This window comes from Talpa occidentalis, unplaced genomic scaffold (assembly GCF_014898055.3).
Source record: "Talpa occidentalis isolate TD23 unplaced genomic scaffold, MPIMG_talOcc4v2.1 talOcc4.2, whole genome shotgun sequence".
NCBI lineage: Eukaryota > Metazoa > Chordata > Mammalia > Eulipotyphla > Talpidae > Talpa > Talpa occidentalis.
Window position 1 is genome coordinate 82,530,759 of NW_023602073.1, and position 12,380 is coordinate 82,543,138.

Here is a 12,380-nt window from a genome sequence, read left to right on the forward strand (position 1 = left end):
GGGTTTCCTGATATTCTCAAGCTTCCACCATGTTTCTCGTGTCCAGCACTCTGCTCTGTCCTGTCAGAGCTCCCTCTCCTGGTCACTGAGACTTAGGAATCAAGGTTCAATCCTGTTCCTAACATATATTTGGCAGTGTGGCTAAAAATGACAACTGTGTTGCTTTGTAAGGCATATATGAAAATATTATTCAAATCTGCCATAAGATGTTGCTAGAAACTCGAGGATAGAAGCCATATTTATACTGAAAATATGTACTGACTGAAGTTCCTGCACACAATATGTTCCAATAATTTAACAACCCTCAAAAATATTTTACCTACTTGTCTACTTTTAGCAAGGATGCATAAATATCAGCATTCCCTCTGCACTCTTTCAGTGTACACATCAGAACACTCTGACAATTGCAAGACTGACTTAAATGATCATGTAAATCATCAGTGATATGTAAGAATTTGGATGCTTTCCTATAGCATCAGAATTGGAATGCTCTTTACTCATCTTTAGACCTGCCAATGTTATCTTACGATATCTGACACTTGGTTTGTCTTAAACATTAACTCTGAGACAGAAGTTGATCAATAGTCTCATTTCCCCACTTCCTGCCCAAATCAATACACACATCTTCTTTAAAGAAATTAGAATGCACAAAAAACTTGATCCTATGGCACTAACTTACTGAACCTAAAAGGAAGAACAAATCACTTACTTTGATGCCAGTGATTTTTGTTGTGTTCCTGTGAATTAATAAACTATAACACTTCCACTTTTTAAGTAAACTTTTTATCATTGATTAATCCTTAAGGGCTAATTGACTTACATTTTAAAAATGTATTGATTTTCAGAATATATAAGCTGCAAAACTAATTTTATTAAGCATATAGACTATTTTTTTTTTTTTATAAATTTTATTGTTATATTCCCCATACAATTGCAGCCCCCCATTCTGACCCCAATCCCTCCCCTCCCGCCCCCGCCCCCCTAAAAGTGTCTCTGGTTCATAGTTTTTTGTTGATTTTTGATTTTCACTTTCTTATAGTTATTCATTTTCCTGGTCCATTATTTAAGTTTTCTAGATTCCTGCTATGAGTGAGACCATCCGGTATTTTTCTTTTTCTTTTTGGCTTATTTCGCTGAGCATGATCCCTTCCAGCGCCATCCATGTTGCTGCAAATTGCATGTGTTTATCTTTTTTGAATGCTGAGTAATATTCCATGGTATATATGTACCACATCTTCTTGATCCAGTCATCTATTTTTGGGCATTTGGGTTGTTTCCAAAGCTTAGCTATTGTAAACAGTGCTGCTATAAACATAGGGTGCAGGTGTTCTTTGGAATTGATGTTTCTGTGTCCTTTGGGTAAATACCTAGGAGTGGAATTGCTGGGTCATATGGAAGCTCTATGTTTAGTAGGTCCAGAAATCTCCACACAGCTTTCCACAGTGGTTGGACCAGTTTGCACTCCCACCAACAGTGCAGAAGAGTTCCTTTTTCTCCACACCCTCGCCAACATTTTGTTGTTGCTAGTTTTTTTAATATGTGCCATTCTCACTGGTGTAAGATGGTATCTCATGGTAGTTTTGATTTGCATTTCCCTGATGACAAGTGATGTTGAACATTTTTTCATATGCCTGTTGGCCATTTGCATTTCCTCTCCAGAAAGTTTCTTTTTAGCTCTTCTGCCCATTTTTTGACGGGATTATTTTCTTTGTTGTTGTTGAGTCTCATCAGCTCTTTGCAGATTTTTGTGATCAGTCCTTTATCATTAGTGTTGGGTGCAAAAATGTTCTCCCAGTTGGTGGGGTTTCTCTTTGTTTTTGTTATTGTCTCTTTTGCTGTGCAAAAGCTCTTTAATTTGATATAGTCCCAGCTGTTTATCTTTGCCTTCACTATCACTGCTTTGGGTGATGTGTCTGTAAAGATGTCTTTGATGTGCAAATCACGTAGTGTTTCGCCTATATTTCCTTCTATATATTTTATGGTTTCAGGTCTTATGTCTAGTTCTTTAATCCATTTTGAGTTGATTTTTGTGTATGGTGTGAGGTGGTGGTCAAGCTTCATTCTTTTGCATGTAGCGACCCAGTTTTCCCAGCACCATTTATTGAACAAACTTTCTTTGCTCCAATGCATAGTCTTTGCTCCTTTGTCAAAGATTAGTTGACCATAAATCTGTGGGTTTATTTCTGGATTTTCTATTCGATTCCATTGGTCTGTATGTCTGTTCTTGTTCCAATACCATGCAGTTTTGATGATTATGGCTTTGTAGTATAGTTTGAAGTCTGGGAGTCTGATGCCTCCATTCCCTTTTTTTTTTCAGGAGAGCTTTGGCTATTCGGGGTTTTTTGTGATTCCATATGAATTTCATCAATAATTGTTCTATTTCTTTGAAGAATGACATTGAAATTTTGATTGGAATAGCATTGAATCTGTATATTGCTTTGGAAGGATGGCCATTTTAATAATGTTTATTCTTCCAATCCATGAGCAGGGGATGTCTCTCCATTTCTTTGTGTCTTCTTCTATTTCTTTAACAGTGTTTTATAGTTTTCTTTGTATAGGTCCTTTACCTCTTTGTTAGATTTATTCCCAAATATTTGATTTTTTTTGTTTCAATAACAAAAGGGATGGTCTTTTCGATTTCTTCTTCTTCAGATTTATTGTTTGTGTATAGGAAGGCTACTGACTTTTGCGTGTTGATTTTGTATCCTGCCACTTTACTGAACTGATTGATGAGTTGAATTAGCTTTTCTGTGGAGTTTTGGGGTTCTCTATGTATAATATCATATCGTCTGCAAATAGTGATAGCTTGACTTCTTCTTTTCCTATTTGGATTCCTTGGATGTCTTTCTCTTGTCTTATTGCCCTGGCTAGGACTTCCAGTATTATATTGAAAAGCAATGGTGAGAGTGGACATCCTTGTCTTGTTCCAGATCTTAATGGAATTGCTTTCAGCTTTTCACCATTGAGAATGATACTGGCTGTTGGCTTGTCATAGATGGCCTTTATGATGTTGAGGTATGTTCCTTGTATCCCAAGAACTTCAAGGGCTTTTATCATGAATGGGTGTTGCACTTTGTCGAAAGCTTTCTCAGCATCTATTGATATTATCATATGGTTTTTATATTTCTTTTTGTTGATGTGTTGGATAACGTTGATTGATTTTCGGATGTTAAACCATCCTTGTGCCCCTGGAATGAATCCAACTTGGTCGTGGTGAATTATCTTATGGATACATTGTTGGATTCTGATAGCTAAAATTTTATTGAGGATTTTTGCATCAGTGTTCATTAGGGAGATTGGCCTATAGTTTTCCTTTTTGTGTTTGTCCTTGTTCGGTTTTGGTATTAGTGTAATGTTGGCTTCATAGAACGTGTTTGGTATTGTCCCTTCCTTCTCAATTTTTTGGATGAGTTTGTGAAGGATAGGCACTAATTCGTCTCTGAATGTTTGGTAGAATTCATTTGTAAATCCATCAGGTCCTGGGCTTTGTTTTTGGGGAGGTTTTTGATTACCATTTCAATTTCGCTAATTGTAATTGGTCTGTTTAGGTGTCTATTTCTTCTTTATCTAGCTTTGGGTGATTGTAGAGTTGTAGGAATTTGTCCATCTCCTCTAGATTGTTAAACTTGTTTCCATATAACTGTTCATAGTAGTTACTGATTATTCTTTTGATTTTGCTGTGTCCGTTTGTGATTTCTCCTCTTTCATTGATGATCCTGTTTATTTGTGCTTTCTCCCTTTTTTCCTTTGTGAGCCTGGCTAGGGGTTTGTCTATTTTATTGATTTTTTCAAAGAACCAGCTCTTGGTTTCATTGATCTTTTGGATTGTTTTTTTAGTTTCAATTTCATTTATTTCTGCTTTGGTTTATTATTCTTCTTTCTTCTACTGGTTTGGGGTTTCTTGTTGTTCTTTTTCTAGATCTTTGAGCTTCGAGATTAGGTTGTTTCTTTGCGTTCTTTCTTGTTTCTTGATGTGAGCTTCTATTGCTATATATTTTCCTCTTATTACTGCTTTTGCTGCATCCCATACATTTAGGATATTGGTGTCCTCCTTGTCGTTCAATTCAAAAATTTTTTAATTTCTTCTTTGATCTCCTCATTAGTCCAATGGTCTTCCAGTAGTGTGGTTTTAATCTCCATGAGGTAGGAAAGTTCCTTGCCTTCTTTTTATGGTTTATTTCTAGTTTGACGCCTTCATGGTCAGAAAAGATGGTTGATATGATTTCAATCTTGGTGTATCTGTTGATGTTTGTCTTGTGCCCCAGTATGTGATCGATCCTGGAGAATGATCCGTGTGCGCTTGAGAAAAATGTGTACTCCGTTTTTTTGGGTTAGTGTTCTATAGATGTCTGTTAAGCCCAATTGCTCTAGGTCCTTATTTAGAGCTTTGGTTTCTTTACTTATTTTTTGTCTTGTTGATCTATCCATTGTTGATAGTGGTGTGTTGAAGTCTCCCACTACGTATGTGTTTTCTCTGATGTCTGTTTTCAGAGAGGACAACAGTTGTCTGATATATTTTGGTGCTCCTTCGTTTGTGAGTAGTATATGTTAATGAGTGTTATTTCTTCTGAAGTATTGTCCCCTTGATCATAATGTAGTGACCATTGGGGTCTCTTTTTATCTTTTTGAGTTTGAAATCTGTTTTATCTGATATAAGTATAGCTGTTCCTGCTTTCTTTTTGGTCCATTTGCTTGTAGGATTGTTTTCCATCCTTTAACTTTGAGCCTATTTTTATCTTTTGTAGCTAAATGTGTTTCCTGGAGACAGCAAAAGGTTGGGTTTTGTTTCTTAATCCAGGCTGCAACTCTGTGTCTTTTTATTGAAGAGTTTAGTCCATTACATTTAGAGTTAATATTGATATGTTAACATCTGTATTTGCCATTGTGTTTGTCTTTCCTTTGATTTTATTTATTTATTCTTTTAATAACTTTTTTTTTTTTTTGGCCTTCTTTCATTGTTATTCGTCGCTCTGAGGTTCTGGCTTTAGGACTCCTTGTAGTATTTTTTGGAGTGGGGGTTTAGTTGCAATGAAATTCCGGAGTTTCTGTTTGTCTGGGAAGGTCCATATTCTTTCTTCAAAGAGGAAGGAGAGCTTTGCGGGATAGAGTATTCTTGGTTGGCATCTGTTTTCTTGGAGTCTGTTGACTATGTCCCTCCACTCTCTCCTTGCCCGTAGTGTTTCTTCGGAGAAGTCTGATGTCAGCCTGATTGGTTTTCCTTTGAATGTTATCTGTTTCTTCCCTCTTGCCAGCTTCATTATTTTTTCCTTGTCCTGGATTCTTGGGAGCTTTACTATTATGTGTCTTGCTGTATTTTTCCTTTCGTCGTGGAAGTTTGGTGTTCTTCTTGCTTCTTGAATATCAATTTTCAGCTCCTTCTTCACATTTGGGAAGTTCTCTTCAATTATCTCTTTGAATATTTTCTCTGTTCCTACATCTCTCTCCTCTCCTCTGGTATTCCTATAACTCTTATATTTCCTTTCCTCATGGAGTCAGATAGTTCCCGAAGTCTTTCTTCGTTCTTTTTCCTTCGTACTTCTCTTTCCTTCTCTGTTTTGGTTTTTTATTTCTGTGTCTTCAAGATTACTTATTCGTTCTTCCATTTCATCTATTCTGCTTTCATTGCTTTTCCCAGAATTCTTTAGTTCTTCCATTAATTCTTTGATCTCCTGCATTTCTTTTACTTCCCTCTTTAGGGACTCAATTTCTTTCTTCTGACCATTGTTTTCCCTCTCTAGGGACTCAATTGCATTCTTCTGATCGTTGATTATTTTCCCTTATCATTGTTTTCCTTTATGACTTCTGTCAGTTTTTTAATCACGGCAATTTTAAATTCTCTTTCTGGAAGGCTCAGAAATTCTTCCAAGTTATTGTCGTTGCAATCTGGGGGCTGGCTTTCTTTTTGTGGTGTGCTTTTTCTCTGGAGAGTTGCTAGGTTGCGTGTGGTTCTTCTCCTCCCTACTGTCTGTTTTCTAATTTGCCGTATGCGTTGGGACACTGTGTTGTTGGGACTTGCCGGCATCTGGGTGGGCTTCTCTGTTCCCCTGGTTCTTCTAGGAGTCATCTGTCAGTTTCAAGCAGCCTTTACTGGAGAAAGGTCCCTGTTCTAAAATGCCGATGTGGGGACACACTCCCCTGTGCGCCTGGTCTGCCCCGGCGGTGGGTTCCTGCTCCCCTCTGGGCTTGGACTGCAGGCCAGAGGGGTCTGGCGTGGGCGAACTTCCCCCGCTCACCTCTGGCTCCTGAGGAAGCCTTCTGCAGGTAGTCTTACTGAAGAAATGTCCCTGTTCTAAAATGGTGATGTGGACACACTCCCTGCGCTTCTGGTCTCAGGCACACTATTCTGCGCGCCTGGTCTGCCCCGGCTGTGGGTGCTCGCTCTCCCTGTGGGCTCAGACTACTTGTTCAGAAGGGGCCCGGTGTGTGGGCTAACTCCCCAGCTGGCCACTAGCTCCTTCAGTAGCCTGTGCTGGGGTCAAGTCGCTAGGTGGCACCAGAGATCTCTCCTAGAGCCCTTGGGGAGCTGATTTTCCACCCCGTGGGACAGGGAGCAGAGCGGGGATGGTAGGGTACACCTCAACGGCTTTGGGGTGCTGTGTCTGCCTTGTGCCCCACCGTCGTGGGGAACCCACGCCCCTAATTTCGTGCCCCGGGTCTCAGTTCCAAAGCCCTCAGTTCCAGGACGCGGGCTGTAGCCCAGATCAGTGGCGCGGGAATGGCGCCTTTTGAATCCCGCTCCCCTGCCTGGGCGCCTTGTTCCTGCTCACTCAGGGAGGGCCTCCGCCCGGGTCTCAGTTCCAAAGCCCTCAGTTCCAGGACGCGGGCTGTAGCCCAGATCAGTGGCGCGGGAATGGCGCCTTTTGAATCCCGCTCCCCTGCCTGGGCACCTTGTTCCTGCTCACTCAGGGAGGGCCTCCGCGTCTCCCCCTCCCCGCAAGCCTAGGTCGCAGGCGCAGGGCCCTGGACAGCTGCAATCCGAGCGCCGCTTTCGCGCCAAGCTTACCGGCGGCGGGGCTGTGTGCTGGTGCTGGTCTCCTCCTGGTGGGCGGGGCTCTCTTTAATGGCGCCTGGAGCTCACCTCCGTGGCGGATCCTGCAGGGTTCGCCTCAGCTCCCGTTCACAGGGTGTGGTGGCTGAAATAGTTCCTTTCCACTCACAGTCCCACTTGCTGCATCCGTTTTTCTTGTTGGTCGTTTTGGTTTGTTGTTTCCTCCTCTCTGCCGGTCGGAGAGTGCCGCCTCTGTGGGCGGGGAGGGGAGCAGGGTTCTGCGCTTCCCTCCCTTCTCGTCCTCTTTATGGCAACTTTCTTCTCTCGGGCAGTTTGCTGGCGTCGTCCGTTTATCTTCCGTGTCCCGGTTCTCACTGGGACCTGCCGCTTTTCCTCCCTATTAACTTTTTTTAATGGGAGATCTTACTCGCAGCGTCTCCTCGCCGCCATGTTGCTCCGCCCCCCAGCATATAGACTATTAAGTTATATATTCATCCCAATTACACAGCCCCTCCAAAGGAACTACAATGTTCAGATCTCTAAAACAGAAGGTATATGAAAACACCACTAATTATATTTATTTTTAATAAAATTTAAAAAAATCTGTCTGTAGGCTAGGATTATTTATGTTCTGTTAGCTAGGATTATTTATGAAAACAGCTGCTGCTTTTTATGTGACATCCTTAATAGTATATATTTAACTTGCCTTCAGCAACAACAGAAGCATTTCCAACCCAATCACAATGTATACTTACTTACCTCCTAAGCCTACTCTGCTGGTTCAGCTGGCATTGAACAACCCACCCTACTCCAAGCCAAGATAAAACCTGGAGAAATCAAACAACTTTGCCTGACACTTTCAGAGAAAGAAAAGTGGACCTTTCTGTCTTACTATGCTAATGCATACAATTCTCCCCCACACCCCCAAAAGCACTGAAAGAGCAATATACTTCCACTTTTTAAGTAGCAATAAATCTTAATGTGTATTAATATACTTCCAATATGTTAATAAAATAAAGTTCTAACAAGAATGAAATAGGGGGACCAGAATTAGAAAACAGGCTCAAATACTTCTCATTCAAAATATATGTTTGCACTATATAAGTATACTTCCTTATGTTAGAAAGGAGGAAAATTAAGGAAATTAATTTAGATATTTAAATGACATAAGAAACATCATTGCTTAGAGATGCAAGCACAATCTTATTTTTTTGATTCTTGTCACTTAGCTAGTTGTGAACTTGGAAGAGTTAGCATTAAGTTCTGATAGTGAAGATTAATAAGCAAAGAGTATACATTTTCTTTGACTTATAAAACAATCATTAAAAAAAGAGGAAAACAGCTAGTGTGCTTCATTTAGCATACTCAATTATGTTATGGCTTAGAGAAGTGCTTTTCAAATTTATTACCCAGATTTGTGGCTCCCTTTTAAACCAATAAGTTTAGGATGGATCCTAAGGTTTTGTATGTTAATACCTGATGTCACCCTCTGGAACTCCTATAAAATTAGAACTCAGACTACTAGTTGAAAAACACCAATTTAAGGTAAATGCATTTATTATTACAACAGAAACCATAGAAACGTCAGATAAAACCAGTATTACATCAGGTATTTAAAATATTTTATATTACTTTACTGGTATATCAAGTTACACAGCGTTTAAAGGGCTGCTGAAAACAGTTAAGATTTATTCATTCCAGGTACAATTTCTCTCATCTTGGTTGTTAAGAATTGGACCATAGCTGTTTTTCATTGACATTGAAACGCATGTGAACTTGGAATTGTTTTTTAACGTCTAGTTGATTTTTAATGTCTTAGAGTTGTCATTATTTAAAATAAAATGGAAAATCACAGTACTTTTTGTTGTTTCTTTTTGGTTTCAAGGGAAGACGAGGAAAAACCGGTCCTCCAGGAAAACCAGGCCCCCCAGGACCACCTGTGAGTAAATAGCTGGATGGCTGCTCCTTCAGAGAGCCCTTCTATTGTTTTTGTGTTCATTTAGGGTGTCTTACTGCTCTGTAGTTAATAATTTCTATCTTTTTATTTCTACTCATGAATCCATTTCCTTCCCTCTTTCCTCATTACCACCCCTTTGGTTTAAATCCCTTTCAATCCATATCTAGATTTCTGTAGCTATCTCAGCATTGGTCAAATTGCCTCTGCCTTGTGCAGAGTAATATTTCTAAATCATAATTCTGACTATATAATTCTTTGATTTGAAATTCTTTATTAACTTCCCTTTTCTTCCATGTCTTCTGCATGCCTTTCTACATCCTTCATACTTTGCTCTTTACCTGTCTGTGCCTGTCCTCCTCTGTGCCCTTCCTTCTTTTATAGCCTATAGTGTGATCTTCCTTTACTGCCTCTAACATGTCATACATTGCACATATTCTCCTGGAGGCGTAGGTAAGTGTCCCTCAGTCTTCGTGACTCAACTCAACATCAGTCCTCCTACATAACCTTTGCGGGGGTTTCAGCAAGAGAAGTGTTATCCTCCATGATCCTTATAATCTTATACCTCCTACAGGTCTAGCACTTTGCCTGGTGACTGTTATTGCCCTTATCTGTCTGCCCATTGCACTATAATTTTTTTTAACCTCTATTTTATCACCACAGCCTAGCACAGTTTTCTGGCATGTAGCATGTAATTATTAATTATTTAATGAATGAGTGAGCAAATGAGTAATTGAGCAAATGAAAACCAGAAAATAATTGATTTTTTAAAGACCAGAACCACCCTCCACTACTACTAGAGGGCTCCAGACTTTGCGCCGTAGGATTTTCTCAGGGTGAGGTCAAGTGCCAAAAATGAACAACAACTTTTGTTGATTGCTGTCCAGTCATTGATTATGTTCATTTTAACCATTCAAGTGAATTGTTCTGAAGGGTTATCAATGTACTCATATCAATTGAAACTGGTTATAGAAGTATGTGTGGGGAGGAGGTATCAATTGGGTATCTTAGAATCTCGTCTTTAAAGGAATCAGCTTTGATTTTTATTCCAAATTTTCTGGAAAAACAGAGACCACATTGTAAGATTTTCAATAATTGCCTTGTGCTTTAAAGAAGAAAAGCTGGTGAATGCTAATAGGCAAGATTAGACCTTTATGTAGTTTTCTAAATGTGTGATGCTGTTTTCAAGACAGGATAATTGTTGTCTCGAAGGAGGAATTTGAATGATGAAGGCCTTTATGACAAGCTTGCCAAATGTCTCAGAGAGAAGAGGATTACACTGAATTCTGGAATGAGTTTTCAACTATAGATCAAAGGAGTTTACTGAAGAGTTTCAAAGATTAAGCAATATGTGACTATATGCAAGAATTTATAATATTCAATTCCACAGGTTTTAGTTTATTGCCAGAGTATTGGAGGAGAGAGGTACTTATTTTTTTTCAAGAATTAGAATTAGAATTTAAAATCAGTTATGGGGCCAATACAGAGTATTCATTAAAGCCTGAGTACACAGAATTTTAAAGAAAAGTGATTTCTTACTTTTGTAATATAACACAGTGCCATTTGTTAGACTCCAAAAATAATGAAAAATATATGCAAAATAGAAAAAATTTTTATTCACAAGTCAACTTTTTTGTTGTTGTTTTGTTTTATTAATTTTTTATTTTTGCTTATTTTTAATTGAGGTAATCTGGGTACCTTCATCAGGTATTGCCAGGGAAGTGTACCCACCACCCACTCACCCATAGAGTCCCCACCATAGCCCATTGTCCTTCCTTCCCTCTTTGTTCTTACCCCTCCCTCAACTCCTCCCTACCTCCCCTCCTACTTCAGTTATGTAGTCACCTATCAAGGGTTAGTTTTTAAGTTAGTCTATTTGACACTTCACTTAGTTACTTTATATTATGCATATTAGTGACACCATCTTATCTTTCTCCTTCCGACTTATTTGACTTATTTCACTTAGCATTATCCCTTCTAATTCCACCCATGTTGCCACTAATGGTATGAGTTTATCTTTTTCCATGGATGAGTAGTATTCCATTGTGTGTATATATACCACATCTTCTTGATCCACTCATCTGTTTGGGGGTACTTAGGTTGTTTCCTTAATTTAGCTATAGGAAATAGCACTGCAATAAATGAGGAGTAATTCAAGTTTCCTTTTGAATTAGTGTTTTTGAATTTTGGGGGTAGATGCTTCAGAGTGGAATTACTGGGTTAAATGGAAGATCCATTTTTAATGTTTTGAGACTCCTCCACACTTTTTTCCTGGATCAGACCCATAAGGATTAGACCCATTTGCATTCACATCCTTACCAGCACTTGTTGTTTCTAGTCTTTTTGATATGGGCCTTTCTCATGTGGTTTTGATTTGTATTTCCCTGATGTAATGATGATGAGCATTTTTTCATGTGCCTGCTAACTATCTTATGTGTTCTTTGGAGACATGTCTATATATTCCCACAGCCCATTTTTTGATTGGCTTATTTGTTTTGTTTTGTCAAGTTTTATGAGTTCTTTGTATATCTTTGTTATCAGTCCTTTATCATATGTATGGCATACAAATATTTTCTCCTATTCAGTAGGGTGTCTTTTTGTTTTAGTTATGGTTTCTGTCACCATGCAGAAGCTTTTTAGCACTGGCCAGTCAAGCCCAGGTGGGATCCTGAAGAAGTTCATGGGCAATTCTGAGATTCATGAAAAGCCACCAAAAGTTGTAAAGAGTCACAAGTGGAGAGTGCTGTGGCCACATCTCTTGGCATAAAGGCTTTGGGTGATTGAGAGAATAAGCAAGATTCATTCAGCTTTCATAGTATTACTCTTCTGAAAGTATCAGTAAAGTAATTTTTTTATCTGTTAAAATGTCCCAACTATTCATATTTTATAACAATTATGTATAGTTTAAGAAACATTCCTGTTTATTTGTGAACATTTTGAATTCAAAACATTGTTGGTTTTTATTTGTCTTTTCCAACATTGTACCCTCTGTGAGGAGAATCTTGCTACATACACAGCAGGAAGGAAGGGTTGGTTGCTCTAAAATTCTTCTGATTGAGATTTGAAGGTGATATATGACTTACCCTATTAGTTTGCAAATGAGATTCCTAAAGCCTGTGTAGAATTTCTTATGACCATGTCAAAAAAATTTAATATTAATTTTATCTTTATCAGATAGTATGCAAATAATATATACTACATTTCAAATGATGTACTAGTTTGTATAATTTCAGCATATTTGTTTGAGCAGTGGGTCTTTGGAGAAGTTAAGATCAGTGTGATCTTTGGATCAGTGTGATCATCTGAAATGAACAAAGGAATAGGAGTGACCAGAGACATGAGTCTGTGATGACAGTGTACTTTACTCCCTTTCTCAGGAAATGTTCTTCCCTTTGTGGCTTTAAAGATGTTCCCTAAATGAAAGGTGGTGTTGGTCTT

The 12,380-nt window shown here is 38.8% G+C and overlaps 1 protein-coding gene across 1 annotated transcript in view; it reads left to right on the forward strand.

Annotated features, from left to right (window-relative positions):
• The window catches only part of LOC119251459 (collagen alpha-1(XIX) chain), a 268,629-nt gene that overhangs the window by 193,618 nt on the left and 62,631 nt on the right, over positions 1-12,380 (forward strand). Inside the window, exon 17 of the mRNA XM_054698153.1 lies at positions 8,874-8,927. Within this exon, the coding sequence (XP_054554128.1) occupies positions 8,874-8,927 (54 nt within the window). The remainder of the gene's footprint in view (positions 1-8,873; positions 8,928-12,380) is intronic.